The 27,925-nt window shown below is 41.7% G+C and overlaps 1 protein-coding gene across 1 annotated transcript in view; it reads right to left on the reverse strand.

Moving 5' to 3' along the window:
- Positions 1-27,925, reverse strand: part of LOC309594496 (putative cation-transporting ATPase 13A4) — a gene marked incomplete at both ends in the record, with an annotated part of 41,986 nt that overhangs the window by 12,701 nt on the left and 1,360 nt on the right. The window contains 18 exons of the mRNA XM_082320441.1: positions 218-381; positions 1,355-1,479; positions 3,320-3,431; positions 4,032-4,185; positions 4,884-4,970; positions 6,336-6,486; positions 7,205-7,266; positions 7,582-7,770; positions 11,048-11,205; positions 11,641-11,811; positions 13,023-13,154; positions 13,803-13,875; positions 14,297-14,431; positions 15,263-15,332; positions 16,202-16,282; positions 16,375-16,445; positions 18,603-18,740; positions 21,280-21,453. Of these exons, the coding sequence (XP_082176567.1) occupies positions 218-381; positions 1,355-1,479; positions 3,320-3,431; positions 4,032-4,185; positions 4,884-4,970; positions 6,336-6,486; positions 7,205-7,266; positions 7,582-7,770; positions 11,048-11,205; positions 11,641-11,811; positions 13,023-13,154; positions 13,803-13,875; positions 14,297-14,431; positions 15,263-15,332; positions 16,202-16,282; positions 16,375-16,445; positions 18,603-18,740; positions 21,280-21,453 (2,247 nt within the window). The remainder of the gene's footprint in view (positions 1-217; positions 382-1,354; positions 1,480-3,319; positions 3,432-4,031; positions 4,186-4,883; positions 4,971-6,335; positions 6,487-7,204; positions 7,267-7,581; positions 7,771-11,047; positions 11,206-11,640; positions 11,812-13,022; positions 13,155-13,802; positions 13,876-14,296; positions 14,432-15,262; positions 15,333-16,201; positions 16,283-16,374; positions 16,446-18,602; positions 18,741-21,279; positions 21,454-27,925) is intronic.

The raw sequence follows: 27,925 nt of genomic DNA on the forward strand, positions 1-27,925 counted from the left end.
GTTCACAAGATAATATGCTAGGAAGGCAGATCTAGGGGAGTACATTTTTATGAAGATCCCTTCTTTTTTAACATTTTTCTAGCACATAACATTCTGACATGCAGATGATGGTGAATGACTGGTCTCTTTTATACTAGCATAATCCCACTGTATTATTTAAAGCATTCCAGCTTAGTTTGTTTTCCTGCTGCACAACACCTGCTTCTTATATGCTCACCAGGCTTCTGTAATCTTCAGTTTTGTTTTCTTCTAGTGGTTTCCAGGTTATGGATGCTGAAAGAGATCCAGGTATTTTGTTTGCTTCCACAAGAATCACTCTGTTCGTTGGAGAAATCATTCCAGCATTTTTGGCCACAGTTACAGCTGTCTGAATGTTGTCACCTAGAAAAATCAAGGGGGGTGTTACCTAAAAATTTCTGCAGTGAGGAACTGTTATTGGAGGAAACACTAGCTTTTTCCTGAATTCTAAGTTCTCAAATACATCTGCAAGAATCAGTAAGATTTCAGTGTCTGTGCCTAAGACAGTTTTTGATAAAGATCAAAACTTTGCAGATGAGGTCTGTCTCAGTAATTAAATGTATTTTCATCTGGAAATGAAATATTTTCATCTTCAGCTTGAAGAAATCCAGATGGGGAATGTGCTCCTAGATTATGTGTTTTAGACAAAACCAATAAGGGATTCACTGCTAAGTTGCTGCTAGTATCACTGATTCTCATCAATTGGCCTTAGATGGCTTTGGTGTAGGATGTGTGCTGAAAGGGGTGAAGCCCAAGAAGACAAGATCTGTGTGACTCCTGAAAAAATGTCTTCGGACCATGAAAGAACTGGGGGTTACCCTATCCAAATCCAAACCAGCCCTTCAAGAAAAAAATGGGATAAACAGGGACTGGTAGGCATGAGTTACCAGATCTCATAAGGTTCAGTGATTTGTCCTGGCATCCATCTCTGCTCATTTATGACAACAGGATTTTATGAGGTCCTATAAAGAGGGGATCTTGCATGACATGTCTTTGTGCATGTCATCTGATGACCTTATCAGGGAGAACAAATGGACTCACTGGAAAGCATCAGAGGAACAGGAAGGTTCTGATCTGTGGTGAAAGTGGGACAGATGATAGATAGATTAAGAGTTAGGTATCTGACACAGCCTAGTGAAGTTGTCAGGGATATAAGCCTGCATGGTTCAGCTCACATCACAACATTATTACAACACAGATGCTTCTGGGACTATAATTGTCTGAAAGATACAAATGTCTGTGCCTTTCTACCCGTGGTGGTGACAAAGCAGCAGACTGTTCACTCAAACATCATTTGGGCCAGCGACCACATAAATAATCCACCCTTTTTAGATACCTGTGACCATAACACTCCTGATGCGGGCAGCACTGAGCTCTTCCAGGACAGGCTTTGTCTCCCTCTTTAATCGATTCTCCATTATCAGCAGACCCAGGAATGTCAGATCAGATTCTACCTCCTCCCTAAGAGTGAAGAACAGACAGACAGATTTAATTCTTCTTTTTGCCTTTCGCCTGTTTTTGCATTGAATTTGCTGATAGCCAGTTATAACTGTTAACCATCCCACCTAACTCAAAAGAATTAAAATAACTTGTTAGTTTTCAGCAATCCAAGGCTGTCTGTCTTTTGTGGTGCTATTTCAGCACCATCAGGGCTTGCTTCCCACTGGCAGCAAGTGGTGCTGGTTGTGTATGGAGGATTTTCACTTGATTTTTCATCCTTCTATTCTCTTCTTCCCTTGCTCTGAAGAATGAGTTCAGTACATCGCCAGCTTCCAGCTCATGTTTGCTTAATTACCAAATCAAAAAAGAGCCAATTTCAACCTACCTGCTCCACATACCAACATGAAGCCTGATGGATAAGTTGGACTGTTTTCCATTCATGCACCATCCTTAGCCAGCATGAAAAAGCACCCTGAATTTCCTGCAGGATTCCCAAACTGTGGTGGTCTGATTTGGAAAGTTCATGCCCACTAGTCCTTCTCATTTGAGGACTGTACAACAAAGAAACACACCTTAGTAAACGTACCTGCTACTCTTGACAGTAGCTTGAGTTTGCTACTCTGAGCAAACAGCATGTGGGAACTCAGTTTCTGTTCTCTCCTACTCTTTTCTTTACACCTGTGCTATTGTTTCTTCTACCGTTGAACACATGCAGTTGAGAACAGAATTTGGTAAACAATCCTATCCCTGAGTCATAGACTAGAGGTCTCTAAGGGAGACAGGTTGACTCTGAAGAGCCTGAAAAAAAGACAAGCTTTCAAATACTTATTTTAGCCACCGTAGTAAGGAGGAGGTGATGCCAAACACTTGCATGGCAGTCAGAGTAGCTGACTCAGGTGGTGCCTGAATAGTCACTGCTTTCACAGCGGATCTTGTGTTTGACCTCCAGTTTTCTTTTTTCTCCTGGCAGTATATACATCACACATGCTATAACTGCACACACAACTGCAAAATCTGGGCCATATCAATCAGACACATTTGTTCAAGAATTAAACAAACCACTTGCACTTTTCCTCAGTGTCATTGGCCCTTTCAGCAAAGCAAAAAGCCCTGTGAAAGAGCAAGTGAGCCTCATCCGAATCAGGACCTGCAGCTAGTAAACAGAGAGGACAGCAGATGCTAAGTAACCACAGAAGTTTCAGAAGTTATATTTCTGGAGCATCACAGGCAAAAGGTAGAGGGGTTTGGGTAAAAGCATATGGATTCATGTGTAGGTGTTCTTGTGTGAGGCTTGTGGAAAACTAATACCTTGAGCACAGCAGAAACTAGGCTTTTCTAGAAACTAAAGAAAGCTAAAGCTAGAAAGCTAAAGGATTGGCCCAAGACAGCAGCAGAAGATAGTCTGCTGACTTTGACTGGGCTACAGAACTGGCAGTGTAATGGGGGTCATCTCCTGCCTTTGCTTAACCAAGGAGCCAGGATAACAAAAAAAAAAAAAAAAAGACTTCTCTTCAGCTGAAAGCCTGGATAAACCTGCAAGAAGATTAGTGGAAATGATGGACTGAGGGAGGGGTGTACTAGACTTCAGAGTGTACTACAGTTATACTTCCTATGTTGATCCACTGTTAAGAAATGCATAAGGATTCTGGGCATGTGTTATAAGCATAGGGTAGTGAACTGCCCTCTACCCATCCTCAGACAGACCTATATCCAGATTTAAATCGGATTCCCTCTGGTCTAAATCTAACAAAACTCTGTACTACAGCCCTGCTCTTGGCAGGGGCGTTGTGGTAATGGTACTGCGTGAGGCACCACTAGCCCACGGCTGAATGTGGCTGATAAGAAGCAGTCTATGGCTTACCTTGTTAGATCAGTAGATTGCTTCTCTGACTGTAGAGATTTACATGCCAGTCCGATGACCCTAAAGCCCTGCGCCGTGTAGAGCAGAAGCTTGCTTTCAAAGTTCGATGGGACTGTGCGAAAGAGGAAAAGACAGTTCATCAGGGCATTTGACTGCTTTCTAATAAAAGGAAGCCTTGGAGCAGGGAAGGCTGCTGTCCCAGAGGGCAAGTACACCTAGAGACTACCAATAGGCCAAGGACATCAAGGAAAGCTGCTGAACTGAATTTTGCTCAATAAGAAAATCATTGCCTCTCCTCTGTCACTTCGCGCTTTAGGATCCTAAACTATTCTGCAAAGACTTACCTTCTTCCAATGTGTCATGAAGGAGCTATGCTCTTCTAGCTGCCCTCCCAAGGCTTGGAGAAAAAAGAAAACTTCTTTTGGTGTATGCTGGACCAGTAGACAACTTTTTCAAATATCTATTCTGGCAGAGACTGTACACCTTGTACAAGAGTTCGTACTTGCTTTTACCTCTTAGCAGTCCTTCTTTGCTAAGCAGGGCTGTATGAGATCTTAGCCTTAGACTTGGAGCACAATGGAGAGACTCTAACTTTTCAGGCTGAAGTATAAAGTCTTAGACCCACAAATCTCATTTGGACCTTCCACTCCATTGCACTGTCAAAAGTCACATACATATGTGTTTCTAGAAAGCATTTATAAATGTTAGTTACCTGTTTCTGCTCTACATAACATTGCTACCATTTCTGGAGCCCCTTTTGTGAAGACCTGTTGTTCCCCACCAATTTCCTGAGCAATGACAGACATTCTCTGCAAGGCTGAAGAAAATGGAAACTGATGTAAAATGGTAACTCCTTCCACTGGCGCCTAGGAGAAAAGCAAGTGGATTATATACTGCAGCAAGGATTTTAAACTCAGGCTAAAGGATTTTAGGCCTGTCCTTTGGGCCACGGTAAGAAGCTAACCATGTATAATAGACTGATGTGTCACAGTGGGACAGAAAGGACTGGTATATAAAGAGGTGAAATTTGTACAGAAATATTTAGCTTAAGCAGTAGGAAACATTCACTGACAGTTTTAGCAGACTTATCAGGTGTAATTTACTGAAAGGAAGTCACTAGTCCTACTTCTTTAACAAGACCCTGCTAGGTCTTACACTGGTCTTGCAAAGGCAAAATGGATGTCTGAAAGCACCTCCCTTGGTGTATGTCACCAGTAACATTCTGACATCAGCTACCAGACTCCACTGCAGTCCCAAGTCCTTTTAGAGATCTTCACCACTCAGCTGAGTTTGGATTGAGTCTTGAGCCACCAGGACAGGCAAATTCCTGAGCTGGACAATCTGTCATCCAGCATCCCCCTGCTTCTGGTGTGAGCAGCAAGCTCCCCCAGGCATCTCTTTTTAATCAGAGACAGCAAGGCAATCTCTCTGCAGGCAGTACAAGAAAGATGAATTGTGGAAGAGCTGTCTTGGACTAGGACAACCAAGTGTTTCTCTACTGAAAGGTAACTCTTACACTGACAGTTTAACTTGATCATGAATGTGAATCTTGCAAATAGCTTACACTGCTGGCTTTAGGCCCAGGTCTAACAACTGTGGCATGTGTGGATCCTTGACCTTCAGTCTGGTGTCCACTGGAATCATCTATCACCTGTGTATTGAAAGATAAAAATCTTTCAGATCACAGCACCAGTAGAGCTGAAAGAAACCTCAAGAAATCATTTAGAGCTTTTCCTTCCCTCAAAACAAGGTACCTCGTTCATTCCTGGGGGGGAGGGTGGGGTGGCTGATCTCACACTAAAAAGCTCCAGTAATGGAAACCCCACTGCCTCCTTGGCAATCAAATCCAGAGCTTCACCAGCTTCACTAAGATACTGCTGTACTCTTGCACAGCAAACAGATTATGTCCTCTCACTGACAATAAATCCTTTACTCATTACAACCCACTTACATATGCAAAAATCTATAGATATAGCATAGACCCAATGGCAAAATAATAAATAAGAATTTGTGTTAATGTAGAAAGCACCATCCTCTGCTCTTGAAGTACTCCACAAATCTGCTGGGTTTTTTAATCAACACAACGTGACTGTGAGGAACAAAAATATTTTATGGTGTCAAAGCGCACACAATTATTCACGTTTCATAGGAATTATTTAACAGCATTATTCCTGTTTAATTTATAACTTTGATGGGTGTCTGCCTAAGGCTGAGATGGCAAGGTGATGCCCCTGGGGAAAAACACCCTCTAACTCCTGTTATTACTGGATAGTTTATTCCTTGAAACTTGGCTGTTTTACATATTTTGCAGATACAAAACCAGACAGGTGCTAAGTACAGATGTTGTCACCCATGTAACTAGCTAATCCTGCCCTGAATCTCTTTTATCTTGCATCAGCAATGGTTTGTGGCTATACCTTCCACCAGGTAATTATGAGCTGTTTTCCTCTTACCCATCTTGGATTTGCAGCCTTTTAGTTTTCATAAATGCTCATTCCGCCCCCCAACTGATCAGAGAGTAAATAGCAACACTGATGGCTGTTTGTAGGTAATGGCACAGAGGCTGAAAGCAGGGCTTTCATAGCAGCATGGGATTTCAAACCTGAAGATGGTAGAAATATCTCCACATTGCCAGAGCTCTAACAAAGGTCAAAATCTAATTCAAAGCTCACAGAAGTCTGTTGCATGCTCTATAAAAGCAGTCAATCTGCATATAAGTCACATCTGGGACTTCCTGGCAGCAGCCACAGTCAGAGTTGATACCCCAGTGGGGTTTGCATGATATCCACCACTCCCAGTCAAATGAGCTAAGTACTCAAAGTACCCCTAGGTGAAAGCTCTAGGCAGAAACAAGGAACATTTCTGCAAAAGCCTGAGTATGTGGTATCTCTTCTGGGTTTTAGCTGTTTTACTTCTGTGTAGGAAGTGGCTATTTGTATGGGAGGGCTTGGGACATTTGTCCAAGAACACCAAAATTCCCCACCACTGTTTGCATAACAACAAAGCACAGCTTTACCCAGTTAGTGGCCTCAAACATTTTCACATCCAGTGGGTCTCCTTGGATCTTGCCCTCCCAAACAATTAGTGAATGACAAACCGCCATTGCTCTGAAGACTGGGCCCCAAGGCAGGCTGTGTTTTGCAGGGAAGCTGTAAATGTCCTGGAAACTAACGCAAAAAAGAACATAAAAATTGTCATCAGAGAAGACCAAACAACATGTGACTAACAGAAAAAAAATCCTAAGTGAGGGGGCTGTTAAAGTCCCATCCTGTGGTCAGGCTACAAGCATGTTTCTGTTGTCTTGTCCTCCCCCGTGAGCTGTTTCTCACACACCTGTTAAAGGCTGGGATACACATGCTCAGAATAGGTGTATTCAGCATAGTGAAGGAGTCCACTGGGATGGACAGAGGAACAGATTATTATATCTTCCTTGTGGCTTGTGTAATGACTCTTGAGCTGTGAGGCTGATACAAGTTTGAGCATTTTTGTGCATGCACATTTCTGGAAATGTAAATGGGCAAAAACATGGGCACTGAAGAAACTGAGTGGCAATCTCGTGGGTAACACTGACTTCCTGTCATAACGGGTTGGGGCACCGCTGCAGTTTTGAGATGTAACCTAGCATATCTACTGCCCTGTCCGGGCATGCTGTGCCAAATGCTGACAATAGTGGCTGCATCTTTTCATGTGGAGCAGGACCCCTGGGATGAAGCAACAAACTCATTTTCCAGAGGCCATAGAAATAATATTGGAAATCTAAACATGGGGAACTTCAAACTGCTGTTTGACATTAATTGTCTTTCAGATTTGTTCATGTGCCTAGGAGGTGAATCCAGTCACTATCCCACCAAAGTTAAATGCCATTGGTGTGTCAACGAGCCTTACCAGTTTCTTTCAGAGGGCAGCAAGCCCCAAAGATCCAGGCCATCTTCTGTTAAGGTGCCAGTCTAAGTTAAAATGTACATTTAAATTAACTTCCCACGAGAGCTCCAAGAAGAATAAAAAGCAAGACTTATTTTAAGAAGTTACTGTCCAGAAAATGCCAGCACTGTGCAGAGCAAAAGTGCTACCAGCCAATTCCTAGATTCCAAGAAAAACAACAATTTGCAACAGTGTCTGTTCAGACAACACAAACTTAAGTACGTAAGATTGGTCAGTGCATTTCTAAAATACAATGGAAATGCTTGATCAAAACCGATACTCTCCCACCCCTAGCATGGCTCCCGTTACTAGTAAGAGATTAACCACCACACAGCCGTTACTTTGTCAAAGCAGATGAGGTTCAGCTGTCCACACATGTTGATCCTCTGTGGGCTGATGCAGAAGATGCCCTTTTTCTTCAGCCTCCGCTGGGTATAAATGATCCCTGTTGTCAAGGCAGCTGGTAGAGCTGGAGGGACAGCAATAGTGATAACATCCAAAGCCTTCTTCACCACTTCTCCTGCCTCCTCCTGACATAAAACCAAAGAAGGCAGTTATCAGCAAGAGGGTGGCAGGGAGTGCTGCTTGGATTGTCTGAGTGTAGCCCTCTTCATCTCTCCTCCCCTCCACTGCAGGTGCTTCAGGCTGTGCTGTTTTCTGCCTATGGTCCATCATGTATTCATCTCCCTAAAAAATTAATTGCTTTGGTTTAACCAAAGGCTTTAAGGCTACGCCACTGCTAAAGAGCAGCCTCCAGGCCTTCCTTCATTCTCCTTGCCAACAAACCTGCCAGGCAGAGCTCACAGTCTCCTCCAAAGCATATGAGTTCAAACATGCCCGCTAGGTTATTGCACCCTCAGTCAAGCCCAGTTTCCCATGACACAGCACACAAGAATCTGCCATTTACATGGGCATTCATCCAACTGCCTACAGGCATAGCTCTGGACTCCATGTTAGGCTGACAGGTGAAACATATGGGATGGTGCTGAAAAGGAGGGCAGAATGCATGAGCTAATGATTTCTTCTGACCTTATGTTCTAGGAGTTGTGAAAGGAAATTGCTTTTACCTGCAGGAAGAGACATGGAAGTAAAAGTTACATTTCTAAAAGCTATCTCTAATTTGGGAGCTTAGAGGTTGGTGTAAAACTGACTGCCAGTATGCTGAATGTTGGCACTGTTATTCTTGGCAGTTGATATCACTGCTAAAGGATTGAATGCATTTCAAATCGGGGTCCCAGAACCGAGACCCCACAAACTAAAGCCAATTTGCAGTTCAGAAGGATCTGCAAACCATCTTAGAGTTCTATTATTACTGCTTCTGAGCTTGGGACTTTGACCATAAACCACGTTGCATTTGATGTGCTGAATTTCCATCATGTTCTCATTCTCCCTTCATTGATACTGTTTCAGACCACAGAAGGCACCATTTTGATAATATTTTGTTTCAATTTTATGTTAGAATGAAACATCACCTTTAGATAAACACACTCACAGAGGAGAAAGCATTTAGTATATCATGTGACTGAATCCTACACCAATCTGACAAGACAGTTTCAGCTGCTGTGATAACATCAGCATGTATTTTACATATTACAAGGGAGAAGTTAAACAAAAAAAAAAGGAAAAACTGCAAAGCAGACACCAGGATATGTTCTTAAATACACTTTCTTTGATATCCCAAGGGGAATTAATTTTCTGAGCCAATTGATTGTAGATTATTCCAAAGGAGAAAAATTATTCAAAAGATGAATTGCAGAATCAGCCTTGCAACTGAGGACCTCGACTTTACATTGGCAGATAATTATCAAGGCATGAAATGATTTCTTGAAAGTTTTTGAAGATGTTCTAAAGCAATTAGGCTTTAAAAATTGCAGAACTACCATTTACAGTGTACAACTATTTCATACATTGACCTTGATGCATGAGAATGAGTGAACTGTTTTTAAAGGGGTTTCAGGCGAACCCTCCAGAGATTGAGAGACCAATATGGCAGGGCCCTAGGTTCACTAATAGGCTTTAATTACCCTCACTAGCCTCACCTCCACCCATATCCGCTGCTCTTGGGTTCAGGAGCTCCATTAAGCTCAGGCCTGGGCCTTCAGTCTCTGTCTGAGCCATGTCGCAGGTGTACCTGCCTCTAGCACTGTCTCCTGGGTGGACACCTTCAGACATGTACTGCAGCGTTGTCTCTTGTCTTCATCTCCTTCTGCTTCGGACTGGTCTGCCTGGATTATTTACCACTTTGCCTTGCCTGGGACTATTGATGGGCTGTCAGCAGCACCCATCTCTCCCCACCATGTTTAGATACTGTGTGACTGTGCCGTGGTTGGTGAGGGCACTACCTGTGCTCTGGTCACCCTCGGCTCCTGGCTTACCTTCCCCTAGGGAATAGCTGACCCTTGCTGCTTCCTAACACAGTAAGTCTTAGTTCCACATTGAGAAACTTGATTAAAATTAAAATACAGAAATAATTGACCCTTGATGTATATGGAACATTAGAGAAGAGCTAACACAGTCTTCCCAGAGGGAATTAATACCCCATAAACCTCCTGGAGAACTCTGGAAAAAATCAGTGGAGATGCGGGTGACTCAACTGATACAGGATAGTTGGCTTTGCAAAAGTTATTTCCCAAAAGCTCTCAAGGATATTAAGCTGAGTGATAACTAAGTGAAGGTCATCTCCATTCCACCCCTACGCCCCCCCCCGCAAATGACTATATAAAAATATGAAAAAAAAGGCAGAAGAAAACAGGGAGTTCTTTGTAACATCAGTAAATTTCAGGGATCTGTGTTTACACCTGTACTGTTCAGGGCTCTGTAACATGGAAGAACGGTGGCTGAAGGGGTGGCCAATGATCTCTAAATCATAGATAGTACAGGAAACATCAAATAGAAAGCAGCTATTTGCTACTTCTCTAAAACAAAAATCTACAGTGCCTTCAGTGATTTAGACAGCAGCTCTAAAAACATTTTTAGGCAGTACATAATGAAACTGTGGGAATCATTGCCACAGGTGCTGTCAAGTCCAAGGCATAAATGAATTCAGAAATATATTAAACCACACTCTGGGATATTTTCAGTGGCTATTACAGCTAGATGATCTAGATACAAAAGACAGCTTACTGAACTGTTAAAACTTTCTCTTCAAGAAGTTAGGAGACTATACCAGGGAAGAATTGTTCTATACTTGCCCTACTTCCTAACCAGCTTCCATAAGCATTTGATACAAGTTACTCTCAGAGACCGTGGACAGGGATAGATGGGTCTTTGATCTAAACCAAAGTTTTTGGAAAGCTGCATGACACATCAGTCTGTGTCCCATTTAACTCCTGACTCACTTGTGATTTTTCTAGTAATGTACCAAATGTGCCACAAAAACTCTGTAAAAGCTACCTGCAGAGTGCTAAGCTCTTGGGATCTCCCATTTTGAGAGCTCTAGAAAGCATTATGCCAATTACATGCATTGATAATTACATGTATCAGCAAGCACAGGGAAGACAACACATAAACAGAGGCAGTCGGTGTACAGAAGGCTGCCGATAAGACATGCAGTGCTTGCACAGGATTTGCTAAGACCTCAGAAAAAATGACTGTTGGGAAACAGTGGGTTTTGGCACCTTGGAATTGCATGTATGAGAGCTTGTGTACTGTCACAAATTCAATTACATTGTAAAATGGCCTCATATACTAAGGCAAAAAGGAGAGTGACAAAGACCATATTTTTATATATAAATGTATATGAAGCCACGCAAGTTTCAAGTCTCTTGAAACCGGGTGTGACCATTTCTCCTGCATTTAGTAACTCACCCCATTAAGTGCAAATACACACACTGCATAAATCATTCCAATGGCTGCAAATGCTATGAGGCACATCAGGAACCGGAGGGCATCTCTGTATAGCTTGAAGTTCATGGGTTTAGGGTAGAGAATGGACCTCACCAGATCCCCTTTTGCCGTATTGAAACCTGGAAAGACAAACTAAAATCATTCCAAGGGGAAAACATTTCCAGAAGTTCTCTACGAAGCATGGAGGGCTTTAAAATGACTCATCATTTCTGTAACTTAAGAAAGAAGGCCCAGATCTTTCATTTCAGTGCATGTGACCTACCCTGCAGAACACAGAAAGAAGTTATTTTTGTCTTAAGGAGGAGGATTTTTTCAATGTCTCAGAAGCAAAGCGAAATTCTTCTTTGTAATCATATGCTAGTGGTTTTTGTAAGTTATGCCAAGTAAATGGAAACAATGCATAATAGCTTAGCCCAGCCCAGGATATCGATTCTTCATCTGACTGTTGTGAATTTGGATTAATGCCTTTACCTTAATGTGACTGGGCACACTAAGTCAGACTGTTCCAGTAAGAAAAAGCATGAAAGGAAAACCAAACTGAAGTGTTGACTGACCAGTCCGCAGCACCACAGCTTTCACTACTCCTCTGTCATCTGACTTGGTCTGTATAACCTCTGTTCCACAGAAGAGGACGTGTTTTTTGTAATCCTCTGCACAGTGCATTCTCCAGGGCTTGAAGTTATCAGCTTGGGGCAAATGGGTCTTTGTTACTGGAATACTTTCCCCTAGGAAAGATTAGTTCAGATGAGGAAAACTGCAGTACACCTTAAAATCAGCCTGCTGACTTTCAAATAAGTACACTATCTAGACATCTAGATGGTAAGTTAAAGGTATTTACTAAAGAAACCAGTTTAGAGAAATGTTACTTTTATATTGTGACATTTTCAGAGTGAGTAGGAGTTTGAAGCCTAGCAAGCAATCAGACTCTGCCAGAGAAAAGTTCTCCTTTGCATCAGTACAACAGCTTCATGTAAGTCTGAAAACTGAAAGCAGTCCAGTGATTCTGAACCATAGCTGTAGATATAGACTTGAAAAGAGAACTGAACTGGTGTTGCATTACTCCACTCGATGGCCACAAGTTGTTTACCTAGTTTGAACCTCATGTGCAGGTCACTACACTATTCCCTTAGGCAGATTAAACATGACATTCCCTAATTCCCCTTCCTAGTAAAAAGGAGAGCCTTTAGCTCAATGCTTGACAGCTGACAAATATCCTATTTATGTCAGAGCAGATACACTAATGTGAAGCACAAGAAATATTTTCTGACAGCTGAAGCTTTCTAAATGAAAGGGGTTTCTGGAATTTCTCATTTACATGAAATTTCAGAACTGTGAGTTTCAGTTCAATTCAGACCAAGAAAAAATTTAAAGACAAGAAACAGAACAATGAACATCTGCACCAAAAAGCCTGCTTTGCAGTGAACTCTCCCACCTGGTGTGTCTTCCACTGCTATCACATGAGCATGGCTCTAAGTGCCTGGAGGGCTAGACAGACACTTCAGCAGGCTGGAGATGTTGCAGCAATCAGCAATGAGACATTCAGAGTGACCGAGAGAAACCCCTACAGCCTGAGAGGACTGTGTGGGAACAGCTTTGCTCCGGATATGCTGTTTCTTCTCCTGTCCTGTTCACTCCTCTTCACTGTCCATTCTTTCGTTTCTAATCAGAGGATCCCTTCCTAAATTCTGCACCCCAGAAAGGAAGAAAAGGATGAACTGCCCTTCCTAAAGTCCATCTTGTTTATGTAGATAAGCTGGGGCTAACTACAATTCAGTCTTTATAATAGCAAACACCCAAAAGAATCCCCTTGTAGGCTAGCGATGGACTATCTATCTCATAAGGGTGATACATAAAAACACTGTATCCTGTGTCACTGGCTGAAGCCACGGGGCTATGATAATGTTTTGATGGTAAATCTGGGAGGGATGAGCTGTACCTGTCAGCATGCTTTCATTTACAATGCACTGCCCGCTGATCAGGATGGCATCACATGGCAAAAGGGCTTTGCCCTCTTTCAAAACCAGTGTATCTCCAGGAACAAGATGGTGTGATTCCAGCTCTTGAAAACCTGTAGGTGACATGCAATGCAAACTTTGTGCTTCATATATTTCTCTGTTGTAAGGGAAAAAAATACAAGGAACTACCTGCTGAATAGATTGTTACTTCTTTATAATGGCTGATAAACAAAGGACCACAAGTAGGACCTAAGAATACAACCTCCAATATTTAGAAAAGCCTAGGCATCCATTCAAACTGCAGAATTCCTTCTTATCTCCCCAGGAGTCCAACCAATGGTTATTGTTCCAATGCGCTGACCTAACTGAAGAAGCTTGGATCTACGTTTCTTAGTTTGACTTCGTCTTTTTCGATTGTGCTCTAAATACCATGGCAATGAACAGACTTTGCATGGAGCAATTACATGGATTCACAGCCATTTAATGGCTATGCGGTTGGCTCTGTCAGCACTGCTTTAAGAAAAATGACAGTTTTCCTGATATGTTTTTGCTAAGGCTGCACTCAAACAGTTATGAATATGATTGATGTGCCACAACATACTTCTAGGTCAAATTAACCCAATCTGCAGAAGCTAGTTAATCGAGCTGAGAGATAGAAGAGGAAAGTGCTCTAAAAGGGATTTGATACTGTATATTCTTGGGTTTGATATAAATTGCTATAGAAATGAAACACATTGAAGAAAGAAGTGTACAGGAGTCACCTTCCTTATTTCTGCAGACAGTGACCATGATGTTGTTATGAGATTCAACCAGTCTGTGCAGTTTAGCCGATTGCTATAAATTAAAGGAGAACACACAAAAGTGTTACATCTTACATGATGCAATTCATCCACTAACAATTATTCCCTTTTGTTATTTGTGGTTATGAGAGCCCTCATAAACCAGAGTCTGGCCCTGCCAGGAACTATACAATCATACAGAGAAAGAAATTCCCCACCCTAATTATGGAGAAGGTGTAACAAAAGGTTACAAAGTGAAGCACTGGAATGGGGAAGAGAGAATGTGGGTAAAAAGAACCACACAGAGATTACGATGACTAGGAGGCCAGGCCACTGCACATGCCTACTACACAATGTCACGAGACTAAACCTCTGACTAACTCTCATAGCACTGTATATGTGCACGTTGTAACATCCTGGCCTTTCCCAGACATTAGAAATAAATCCTCCTTGTGGAAAAAGGTGAGGTGTCTCACCTGTCTAAGATCATATACAGTCAAAAAAATCGAGAGGAGAGACATGATTATGATGGCAGTGGCATACTCCATGTAATCTTCAGCAAACCACAGACATACACTGAACAGCTGGAACACGTAAAATGGATTTAAGACCTGTTTGGAGAGAAAGCAATACTCAAGAGCTGGCCACATTTAAATGACTCCAGTATACCCAGACAGTCCATCCTGTTAGAAATGGGCTGGAATAAAAGCTACTGAGCTAAGTGTTGTGTCTTCCGACCCCCTTTCTAACTTTGTTAGCAGTGGCTTCAGTTTAATCAGATTGCACCACCTACATCTGACAGAAGGGCCAAATAATCTGGACCAATAGGATGTTATCGGGGATGTGAATGGCTCAGCCCAAGCCTTGTTTGCTTGCTTCTTTACAAGAAATGTAACAAAGGTGAGAGAAGAGCAGGTTGTGCCATGAGGATGGAGCTCACTACCATAGGCACATCTCCACAAACACTCTGTTTAGCCCACATATAGCCAGTTCCTGTCTCAAAAAGATACTGGTGCTTTACGTGGTGCTGTGCTCAGAGTCATGAGCTCATTGGATCTCTCTGCAGCTGCAGGCATAGACCAGCTACTGCTGTCTACTTAGCCTCTGCTGATTAAGAGACAGCTTTTGCCTGGAAGGTTTGATTTCCAGTGCAGCTTGTAAACGTTCACTGACCCTTGTAAGGCCAACAGAATGAGCTCCCAGGACACAGATACATACAAATACCAAGCAGTCATACAGGCATGGGGAAACAGGATAGGGAACAATGGAGAATAAATGAATTTATGGTGATTTCATGGAACAGATTTAAACAGGATTTGAAAAAGGAGTGTGTTTGATGAGTGAGTACTGGGAAGATAATTCAGACATAGACTCCATTATATTCTCTATGCACACTCTGCCTCCCCAAGTAGCCTAGAATAAAAGCAACAGGAATGCTTAACCTCTTTGATGAGTAGTTTCCAAATAGGGATCACTGGAACATCAATAGTGTTTGGCCCACATACAACTCTCCTGTATGGGATAAAGATACATCACTTAACAGATAAAATAGTGACAATGTAGCTCACTCAAGAAGCTGCAGCTTTCAATACTCCTGAGAGCTTGTATCGATCCCTGTTTAAAGGCTGTGAGGATCTCTCTCCAAGAAAAAGATAAAAAATTAAATGCCCCTACAGTGCTTATGTCAGAAAAGATGACTGTACCAGTGAAATCTACTTAAACAGACAAGAGGTGTAACACAGCCTTTTAGACAAACATTTCCATCACACAAAAATTCCTTTGAAGTACCATAAACAAAGGAATTCTGCACCTAAAACTAAATGATCTAAAACTAAATAGTTTTGCATAAAGTTAAGGGTGATTTGAATGTAAGATTCAACATGAGATAAGGTCAGGAGCTGGATTTTCAGTATTCAGTCAACTGAAGATCATTTCTTCATTTAGCAGTTTCAAGAACACCTATTCCGTAAATTGCCTAATGATACAGTAGTTTGTGAGAATAAATTCAATGACCAGAACTAATTGATTTAGAAGTTCAATACAATTACATTGAGCCCCATTGAAGAAGCACACACACAACTTATCTGCACTGTCGCATGGACTCTTAGTCCAAATAAGAACTGCTCATAGTTACAGGACATAGTTATTTCCTGATTGAGAACAATAACAGTGATGAATACTGAGACATTTCAAAAACTTTGACAAGGAATACACAACATTCTGTAGCCCTTTTCCTTCAATTTTTTATGCATGGCCATTTCACCTAAAATTACATGCATATTAATGGATACACAAGAAACTCAAGGGAAGTGCACCAACAGCAGTGAAGTTACATCTCTTTGAAATCCATACGTTGAGTACTTGTGTTTTAAAATGTGTACCTGACATTCTGTTCATTGCAGGTGAGACCAGAACCAAATTTGGCATGTATAGCTGAGCAAGTGTGGTGGTCTTCTAGGGCTCTAAAATATAAAGGGAGTGTTTTCCTTAGGACATTATTCACAAAGAAGCTTGACTTCCTTAGAGACTTGTGTAACCAGGACATTGAACTCACCCAACTTTCTGGAACTGTTTTGCATAGATATTCCAGACATAGCGGATTTTTTGTACTTGGATACTTTTCACCTGCAAAACAGAACAGGGACAACAACATATGCAACACAGCAAACAAATATACTCCCAGGCCTGCTCACAGATCTCAGCTAGGCATCCTCACTGGGGTCAGGCACAGATAAAGCAAATTATATGGGGGGCAGGGACGGAGAGAAGACAGGATTGCATATACCAACTCCCTAGTTATGTTATAGAGTGGGATCCCTAACTCAGTGCAGGTTCCAGTAAGCTTTACAGATCTTTAAGTCAAGCAAGTACAAAGCAGCATACTTCTCTCCCCATTTTGTGAAGGAAGGAATACAGTGCTCACTCTCATTTCACAGAATGAAGTGAAGAGATCCCTGATGCAGTGGCGGGTACACAGGCAGTTGTCAAAGCCCGTCTTCAGTCAACAACTCCCTTATCTTCTGTCTGGCTTTGAGGAAAGCAGGGGGCTTTGGGCAGGTTGCAGGCATGGTGCCAAGTCCTTACACTGAACAGATACGCCAACAGACAAGAAAGGCCATCCCTGGACACTTCCTGAGTCACTACTAATGATAAGACCTTGCAGAGCAGTCACCCATTAGGAACACACGCTGCCATTTATAACTTGTAAAAGGAGGCTGTCCTGTCCTGCGCAACAATAACAAAGCCTATTAGGGATAATGGTGCTTCATATCAGCTGGAAGAAGGCCAGGCTATACACCTATACACATAAGTAACAAAGAAATCAGCTCTAGGGGACTCTCCTTACCCAGTTCAATAAGCATTATTATAGGCCAATGAAATCTATACTCAACTCATACACTGACTCAAAATGGAGCTATAACCACAGTCATTAACCTAACAAGAAGTCTGTAGTTAGGATTTCATGCAATAGGAGCTGCACTATTTGCAATGCTAAAAACTGGAGTGGGAAATGAGGGACTCAAGTTGCTGCCGGAACAGGTCCTTGGACAGCTCTTAGGCACTACATATTACTCTGTGGACTTAGGTAGCTTAAACGGCAAACAGGTTTTATAATTGACGTATAAGTAGGGGCTTTTGAACTGCTAGTGAAGGATTAAACTGTTTGCTCTTTGCTGCTTTGAAATCTGTTCTTTTCTATCTAGATGTTTTCATTGATATGAAAGTGTTGTTCAAAAGGCCTATTATTTGCGGGCTGTACTAGGCTTTTTTATGTTACTAATTCAATCCTCTGAAGAATGTTACAAACCAGTCTTCAGTTTCATACTGTGTCAGTTGATTAAACTAGCTGGCACTAAACTTTCTTATGTACATTAATATATGCCCACACAAAACAGCAGTAATAGCAACAGCTTTGCTCAGCTGAAGTTAAGCTTATAATGAAAATTTCTACTAAAAATTTCTACTGGATACAAAAATAAATGCTAACAAGTTAGAAATCTATTTCCTGGAAGGGAATATAGCTCTTTTATGGGTTCCTCAGTGCAGTGATCTAGTATCTATAATCAAGAGCCAGATATTAGCAAATGTACCATTGCATTCCTATTGCTCACACCAATTTAATGTGTAATGCTAAGCAAGACATATAACTGAACTGTCTGGTACTGGTTCTAAAATGGGGATAATTATATTTACTCAACTCATGAGGGACATTGTGATCTGCTTGGATCAATTAATCGTCTGCCTTCTCCCCAGTGCCTCACTGGGATCTCAAAGCTATAGAACTAGCAGAGACCAGGATACATTTCTGCAGGAACAGTCAACAGTGCAAGACCTGACTCCAGCAAATGTAATTTAAAGAATTGGTGCATACAAAGGCAAGAAAGCAAAATGTGTTTCAGACCCTCCTTGATGAAACATTTCTGGAAATACTGGTGCAGCTCTGCCTAGGCACTTTTCCATTCTATTCCCCTTCAGCTGCATTCATCCCTGTTTTCATGTTAGTGTGGGAGCTGTGATGTTCAGTTCCTCACAGTTTCCCTTCAGACACAGAGCCACCCCTAAATTCCTTGATTCCTATGCCAGGAATGAGTTTTTGATTTGGGACTCTGATTCTTCACTACTAACCCCAGTGTCTTGAAGCTCTCCTACTTATAATGGAGGTCTTCTCTCAGGAGTAGTGAGGAGTCTTTTTTCATAACCCACCTTGGAGTAAGAGAGGATTTTTATAGATATATAGATTTGCTATCATCTCCCAGATGCTGCAGGGAATACTTTACTTACTTGCAAACTTGGCTTCATTATGGCTTTGCTGAAGATTGAGTCTTCCTCAGCAATGGTTGGATAATCCGATCTACTTTTGATAAGTGCAGATACGGAGATCCATGTCACAGTCTTACGAGAATAAATCTGAAATTCATCCTAAATGAATATATAAGAAGAGAAGTGTCACAATTTCCCTCAAAATCAGACCAAACTCACTATCACTTTGGAGTGAATGATTACAGTAGGCCTTTCTAGAGCACTGCTCCAGCTTTTTAAAGAACTAACCAACAGGGGCTTCCCAGCACCTGTGGCTGATTGATAGATAAATCAGTAGAATGGGAGCAGAACCATGGCCCTGTCAGTATTTGAGTACTGCAAATAATTCACTGACTGTGGGTCTGGTGCTTGGCTGATAAGGATGGAATGTGAACACCCAGGTCATGATCTAGGACGGGCAAACAGTACAGGACAATCTGAGATGTAGTGACCATACTGTAAAGGGAATATCAAAAGGAACATAGCGCTGTACTGCAAAATGGATGTTAGTGCCAACACCTTTTCATGGTCATTCCTGTGTTAATACTTCATTGGAACAAGTGTGTTAGCACCATGCCTCCCTTATGGTACCTTAGACAAGCTTTTGCCACAAACTGAGTTAATGATCTTGCTATTTTTTTATAAAATAAGTTCAACATTGGAACTGCCTGATAACTAGTGTTGGTAGTACAGTCTTAGAGATTAGAGTAACTACTGTAATAAGTACCCTCATTTTAAGTTTCAGTCCTGAACGCTAAACCACATGCATTAAAGCCGACTATGAGGCTGACTTACATATCATATTCAGTGTGTGAGCAGTTTGGCAGATGGAAAAAGCTCATTACCTCAGCCAGCCAGGTTCTGAAAGCACAGTTATGAAACTTCATTTGGAAATGACAACAGAAAAAATGATTCTGTACCAAATATGAGTCCTTTTGAATAATTTAAGGGTTCAAAAACGAACTTTAATAATGTGTATATATCTTATTTATTTGTGCAGTTTTCTTCTTAAACTGGTATTTTGAGTAGAATAACATTTATTTTCTGATATTTGTCTTTAATTTATATTTCAGAATTAGTAGACATTGGTATGCAGATTGAGATGGGAATCAGTGAATAACACAGGTGCTCATTATTTGAACTAAAGTGAGGCAAAATTCAATAACAAAAGTGAGCTAATAGGCTCTTATATTGCAATTGCAGAGATGATGATGAAATATGAATGAAGGTTTTATGTGAAGCAAAAGAGAATTCCAAGGATCAAGCTGATGGGATTACTTGTATCCTCATTAGCAGTAGCCATCACATTTGAGAACTGGCATAATCAGAATGTAGGGAAAAAAACCCAAAACTGTCATTTTAATACAAAGAACCACAAAGGAAATCTGAAATTGTCAAATGCCCAGAGCATACTTTGAAAGAGCTTCCTGATAACAAGAATGTACAATATGATTCAATTCTTGTTTAATTACATAAAGGATCATTTAAAAACTCATTTATTTGAAAAGTGCTTGGCATGGCAAATCTATTTAAAATGACACACAAGAATAGGTAATTAAAAATGCAAACTGAACTGAAAATTAAAAAGGGGGATTAAACCTAATATGCTTCTTAAAAAAAAAAAAAATCATACCCCCAGCCTATTAGGATGCAGACTGTTTCAATATAAAATATTCAACAGGCAGATCTGTGTATTTTAAAACTCAAGATTTTAACTGCATGCTGCTCTGCTCATTTAAGAAGGCAGCTCAAATATAGTGGTAACAAGTGATCCATTTTGCAATTGCACATTTTGCAAATGCCATTGTTCAGCAATCTTTGAAGCAGAACAAATCAAACTTCTGGAAGTAAACCAACCCTGCCAGCTCCTGGAGTATTCAGGCTCAGCTGGGATTCAGAGTCAAGTCTCAGTTTGCTTCTTTTAGTGTTGCAGTAGCTTGCATGAAATGAAATCAGGGTTAGTGTATGTTGCAGTGCTTCAGCACAGTCCTCAACAGATAGAAATCTATATTAGGAAACTACTAGCAAAACATAACAGCCCTGAAAGCATTAACTGCAGGATTGCAGACTTATTGGACATGGGGAAGGGCTGATGGAAAATGGAAACATACAGCCAAGAAAAGAAGCAGTCTAAGCTTGCCCTCTTCCTCACACTGATCCCTCATCACGCACTGTTGGACACTGCTGGGGACAGAGCTAAACAAATCTTTGGTTTGGCCCACTGGCTAAATTTTGGCAGAGAGAGGCAACTTCACCAGGACAGCCAAGTGAGGTAAAAAGGATCTGCTGGACACTGCCAATCAAACAGATGCTTTAGAATCTGGAGCACAGATCTGCAATGTAGAAAGCACAGGGATGGTGGAAGGGTGGAGGAAGGACTGAGAGCAAATAACACAGTCTTGAAACCACAGATATTAGTTTTTTTCACCCCAATTTCTTTCAGCTTCTTGTCTGATCAGCTGTTACCCTCCATTACAATCATCATCTTACACATAATTTGTGGAATACTTGAGAGTTCTTTAGATCAATGATGGTAAACATAAGATATTACTGCAGGAAATCAGCAAGAGATTTCAGCTAACTGGATTCCTTCCAATTAACTCGTCTTCCAATTAACCACATACTAGGGACTAATTTAAAGAGTAAAGTAGGCACCTACTGTTGTTCTGAGCAGAACAACGTCCGCTTCTTCCAAGCTGCAGCGGATGCAGTTTGCCCACACATCCCACTCTGGCTTCCAGTAAAACAGCAGCAGCAGAGCCCCACAGGAGAAGAAGTATCCAGCAATGCACAAGACCCTCCGCCAGCCTTGGGTTTTGTAGCCAAAAATCTCCTGTACAGCAAAGACAAGGAAAAAATCATTACTATTTCTCTTAAAGAAACACTTGGAATACTACACTTTCACATCATTCACTGCTCTCCCATAAGTACTGATTGGTATGGTACTGTGAAAAAATAAGTCATAGAACATGTATTTGGCTTCTTTATGTGTCTTAAACGTGACTAGAAAAAAATGTTGCGTGTTCCACAGAAGTTTTCATCCACCTTCACAAAATCTGGATTACTGTAGTCTGACCAACCTCTAAAACAGTTTTATGTAGTTGTGAAACTCATCATGAGACACTTATGTGTGTGCATGAGTTGGAATGATATCAAAATATAGAGGCCCTAACCTTTAGTCCCCAAGTCAGGAACACAGATTTGCCTGGTAAGCTTTTTTAAGGTCCCTGGGTGAGACAGCTGAAGAACTTGAGGACGTCTGCTCTAGGGCATGGAGAGTGGTACAGACCCACTGCAGCAGCTGAGACAGTGCCAGCTTCAGAATCAGAAGCACTACTGCTGTCCTGCCACGGCAGTCAGTCTGCATTAATGCACCTACACTTTAGGGACTCAGCTCATGTCTCTGCATGGTGCTGGATGCCACTGTGTGGCTGCAGCAGCTGGAGCTGCTTTACACAACTCGGCACAGACACAGCCTTTGTAGGGCTGTTACCATCTTCCATGATAGCCCCCGTATGGGGATTTGGGGCCTTGCCAATGTGCCATTGTCCTAACATCCCAAAATAATAATAATAATTGCTACTAAGAACAACTAATGAACACTTGCAGAATTCTTTACCTGTTCAGAGGGCCAAAGGAAGCTACTCACTGTAGCTGTATGAGTAGGTATTATTATTCCATTTTTAAAGCTGGGGAAATTGTTACAGTGAGGCAAGGTGACTTACCCAAAACTTCAAAGGGATGACTCTCAGCATTACAGTTTAAGAGCTGCCAGGTCTTGGTACCATGGCCAAATTCCCTCTCAGTAATGCTAGCAGGGATGTGGTAAAGGTGAAATGAAATGTATACAGTGAATTTATAGAGGAGACCCAGCCCTGATCTAAGATGGGAGATTGCATGGCTGCAATTACATCGGGTGACCAGAAGAATTTGCTAACATAAGGGTTAAGATTCCTCAATCTCCTTCTTCCTAGTATATCTGCAGCAATTGTGCAATCTTCTTCTGAAGATCTGATATCTGCAACCACAGATATTGCAAGATCCATTCATAAGGTGAGAAGAAAAGGCAATGTAATTGGAAGGATGAGTAATGCATAATTCCTGGTTCTGTGCTGGTGTCTTTGCTTGTTATGTGAAATGCAGGCCCTACCCAGTGGTTCCACATGCTGCCTCGGCCTACCTGCTCTATGTCATTCTCCAAAAGACAGACTCTATCTTCCTAGGTAATCCCCATGGGGTTTCTAAAGGGAAGAAATTGGCAACTGTGGGGAAAAAGTATGGTAAACTACACAGGGAAGTGGCCTGCATTGCACAGGACCTGGTTATACCACCCTGAGATGCACACGCTGAGCATTTTCAAAGGCTTCTATAATCTCTGAGCAGCCCAAGAGAATAAGGCAACTCTGCAGCAGATAGAAGGAAGCTCATGGAGGACAGCAGATAGGCAAGGTTGCTAGAAGGTAGTTGGTGTGGCAGTCATGTGCTATTAATATTCACATGCTCTTATAAACCGGTAAAGGGCTCCCCATTCTCTCTGTCTAGTTGTATGCTTAAGAAAATGGTTACAAAATTAGTGTCAGCACCAACACACAGAATAGTACATAGAACAATGTGAACTTACTGTTCACAGCAATGGCTTACTAGCAAGATCCAGATGCTTCCATCCAGACTTTACAGCTTGTCAGCACAGCAAAGGAACTCCCAGGGAGACAGAGATGCCTAAGGGAAGAACTGTTAAAAGAACAGGCCTTCGGACCTCCTCCAGTAAATGGCTGGACCTGGAATAACTGGAATAATATTTTCAAATTGGGATGGGCATGAATATCAGGGTGGGGAAGAATGAGATTGCTGCCATGTGCATCTTGCTTCTGCCAGTGAATCATTCCTTTAATTTCCAGCTTTTGTGCTTTACACCCGAAGTCTGAGAAGTCAATAAGGCTGTAGTTAATGCAATTAAGAAGGGAGAGGGTGGGCATTCAGCATGTGATTGGCAGTCATTTGGGATCATCTTCTGTTGGCAGTGGCGTTCTCCGCTGTAATGCTGAATGATTCCCCAAGCCTGATATGACAACATCACCACAGAGCTAGGGCAGACTCTGTCTTTCTCTGCCTAGGAAACCATGCACCTATTTATCAAAATATGTATGAGTCCCCCTAAGCCTGCATATGTTTCCAGGCCTTTGCTTTCCAGAATAGTTTCCCCTCAAAAAATGGTTTGATCCCGTAGATCTCAAGACACTTCCCAAGACCAAGCATACATCAGTATTCCTCATCTTGAAAACTAGGAGAGAGGAAGACAAGGAAAACAGCTCAGCTGGGAAAAAAAAGGCCGTGCTCTTAAGACACCCACTACGCTGTCTGCTGGATCTTGTTGCTTCTCGCAAGGGACTTTCCTGATATAGACAGAGAGATACCCTCGAGTTGTTCTGATCCAGTGCACATTCTGCCCTATGAACACAGCTGTTGGTTCAGGTTTGTTGGTTTGTGTCTTGATGAACATGACATTTCTGAATATAGGTGTACAGGAGCTCTACAAGGAGTAAGCTGGGAAAGAATAAACATCAGGTGTTAACTGCTGTTTTGTATCTGGATGTCCATGCAAGAATCTAAAGCCAAAGCAAAGCATTTGCCATGGTTTGGAAATGTCTGGAGCAGGTTACCTGAGCCACATCATTCAGAAGTAAAGCTAGGCAGGGAAATAGACTGAGCTCCAAACCTAACCTGTGACAAAGTTCCCTGGGCTGGAACCTATCAATACTTAACTTCAGAATAAAATGTTCTGTTAGGTCGAGGTGTTTTTCCTGACCCTGTGCCATCAGCTGGAAGGACTGTAGCAATGAATGCTGCATTCATAAAAAAACACTTAGTACATAAATAACTCCTCGTTGAAACAGAAACAGTATTAGTACAAACACTTCTCACTTGTCAAATAAGTCAACAGTGGAATTCTTTAGCAAAATTCTCAAAGCCATTATCTTCTCTAAAAAAAAGGTGAATATTAGACCCACAACAGAGTCATCCACAACGCGCATGAAGAAGGGTGGAACAGGCACACACATGATGCAGGTTTCTCAGCAGGTTTATCTAGCCACGTGAATGCCTTACAGTAATTAGGGTTTGGAAATTCTTCAGGCTTATTCAGGATTCACTAGGCCTATACTACAAAGATCTCCAAGCAAATGCATGTCCACTATGGCAAACAATACTTCCAGGGCTGGCAGAAATCCTGGTATTGATGTCACTGGTAAGAACATGTCTGTCAGGTTGGTTTTACGTTATTAAGGAAAAGAAAATAACTTTTGCTGGGTTGTATTTCATTGCACAAAGAGGCTGTGCTAATGCAGACATGCTTCTTTTGAAGATGGGTCTGATGAATACAGACTTGCACCTTGATAACTTTTCTACTGGGTGAGCAGGTTTTTAGGGATCAATGTGTGCATTTGGCATTACACAGTCAAATAACCTGGGTTCTTGAGGACACCTGACTAAGAGATGGTGGAAAACAAAGCTAAGATTAGCCATCTGTAAGACTCCAAAGGGTTTCTCGTTATCTCACAGGAGGTAGCACTGTCTACAAAAGAGGCTGGTATGCATGGCTCATCTCATCTCTGTAGAATAATTTCTAGTAAATTGTAGTGTATTGTAAAACTCTGTTTTTTCATCTGTAAACATCTCCTTTCTCTTGAGACTCCCAACAGTCAGAAGAGTGACTAAAACAAAATGGTTTACCTTGTGAGTGAAGGGTCTAGGGAGGGGCCATGGATTACTGGACAGAAAAAGCTGCCAGACCCGCTCAGTTGGCAGAAAATGGGCTTATTCCAAGAAAGGTTCTTAGCTGCTTTCACAATCATACAAAGCCAGCACTCAAGGGCTTATCACTGTAGTGTCCAGCAAGTCTTTGTTACTTACGTTTAAAAGAAAAATTCCCTGTAACTGCCAGGTCATCTGCACAGCAAAATTTAAATGCAGAAGTCAAACAAGTTCAGGCACCCTTTTCTTTGGTGAAAATAAGGTGGGTATCTACCAGCAAGGAGCCTAAACAGTGGCTGTGAGCTATCATATTTCTGGCAACCCAATCACCAGGTACCCTATTACAAACAACCTGTTGCTATAACAACAGATAATAGGATTAGACTTGAAAGACTGGTTAAGATTCACGAGGAATTTAATAACTGAATCTCATTCTTACCAACCGGAACTTGTTTCATCAGATGTTTGTTTCTGTTCCCTCTGAAGCCAGCAGCAACATTCACTATCGTTCCATTAGGAACATGGTTGTGCCTTTCAGATTCTATCTTAATTTTAAGAGTTAAATTTTTCAAACTCAAATTATATAAAATTCTCAGATCAGATTCCCTTCAGAATTTTGGCATCCCAAAGGAGGCAGACAGCTGCCAATATGTAGCGGCAAACTGGGGTTCACCAGTTGACTGACTGCAGTTGTCCCGTTCCTTCAGACATAAGCAACTGGGGAACACGTGCTTAAGACAGGCTTCTGGCAGATCCTTCCTGAAGCAGGAGTCTGTTGAAGTCTATCACAATCTTTTGCACTGCAGGACTTTTACACTTTGCACTTTAAGGTTTGTGCAAAGGGAGTGATTAGTCCCAAGCTGTACAGAGAAGAGCATCAAATTGGCAGAAGGCATAAAGCTGTGTTTTTCCTCCCTTTTCCTATTCCACCAACAATTACTTCTTCTCAAAACCACCTTAAAACAGATCTTTCTGAAGGGAAAAAAAAAAAAGGCAAGCTAATTCCTAAAATAAATCCCTTCCTATTACCATACCTATTGGCTCTCTCTGAGGCAAGCTGCTGTGTCCAGAGTCCTCTCACCTGACTGAGATCTTTCCAGTACTACAAATGGTTATGAAGAGAGATTATCTCATGCTCCAAATATACATTGCTCAGTTTTGGCTGGGTACCAGAAGAGTGAACTCTCATTCAAGCAAATGTGCTCCAGTCACATAAAGTAATCCCAAAGATGTGCACAAGGATATATAGGGTAGATTTCCTAGTGCAGAGTGATTATTCCTAAATACAGGACTATCTAGCATCTCAGCTGTACCAAGAAATGGAAACACTGAAGAAAACGTAGAAGTATTTCTTCTCATTAGAACTCACCAACTTTCCTCAGCAAAATGGACAGCTAGTTCAACACAGGAAAGCACTGCATGTCCAGAATCCAAATGAACTACTTGCATGCTTTCAAAATTACTTGAACTATTTCACTCTGGAAGAACTGGCACCTGCACAATGTCAGCTATTACATTATTACATCAAGTGATACGATCTTGTTTGAGGAGTCAAGAACTGCTTGTTAATAATTTGGTTCAGGTGGATTAAACTGACTGTTAAAAATAACGTTGAAAAACATTTTTCATGGCTTAGAATTTTTAAAAAAAGTTTCAGCGTCACTGAGACGATTATGTGCCAGTGTCACTTGCTGTGGCTGCCAATAATTTAAAATATACGATTTTCACAAAGAATCTCTGCACATAATTCTCTTTTACCCCATGTACTCTCCTTCTCTCCTCTGCTTAAACACAGCCTTCTTTGTCTCTTTCTTCGCAACTTCTCTCACCTACTTATTACTTTCTTTTTCTTTCACACAAATACACACGCTAGCTGTTCTCTCTTTCTATACACGCATTTTTTTCCTCATCCTCTTACAGAACCTCAGACACCCTCACAGATATCTTCCTCTCTCTCATACTCGTAACTTTTTTCTCTCTCTCTTACACTTATGTAACAAATACACATACATACCTGCCAAATCTAGCACAATTTGACTATGGTTTCAGTTGCACCTACTACACAACTGCTTTATCAATCTTTTTTCAGGAATCCCAGGTGAATGAGCACTGTTCATGCTCATTTGCAGGCATAGAGAGCATGGCAAGTGCCAGACACCCTGGATTCACAGTGCAGATAGATTGACTCAACGCTGCACACACACCAGCTGTGCATGGAAAATCTCAGATTCACAGTGCAGATCCCCAAGCACTGGACTCATGGCACATATGCTCAGTATGATACTGGTGAGAAACAAGAACATTACTGGGATATCTGGCTCCGTGCAAGCACAACTTGGCTGTCCCAGTAGTGCACAGCTGGAATTGGGCATGCAGGGTGCAGTGGTGTGGCTCTACGCAGCACCAGACAGTCCACTTAAACCTAATTAGCTCAGGCTCAATTCTGGCATTGCTAGTGACAGTGCCAGTAGTGGGAAGAGAATGACAGGGTGTTTATGGTCCTAGAAGGACAGGGCAGGGTGGAGCACAGACACAAAACCAGCAGCCGTTTGGAG

Source organism: Platalea leucorodia (genome assembly GCF_965183815.1).
Source record: "Platalea leucorodia genome assembly, chromosome: 8".
NCBI lineage: Eukaryota > Metazoa > Chordata > Aves > Pelecaniformes > Threskiornithidae > Platalea > Platalea leucorodia.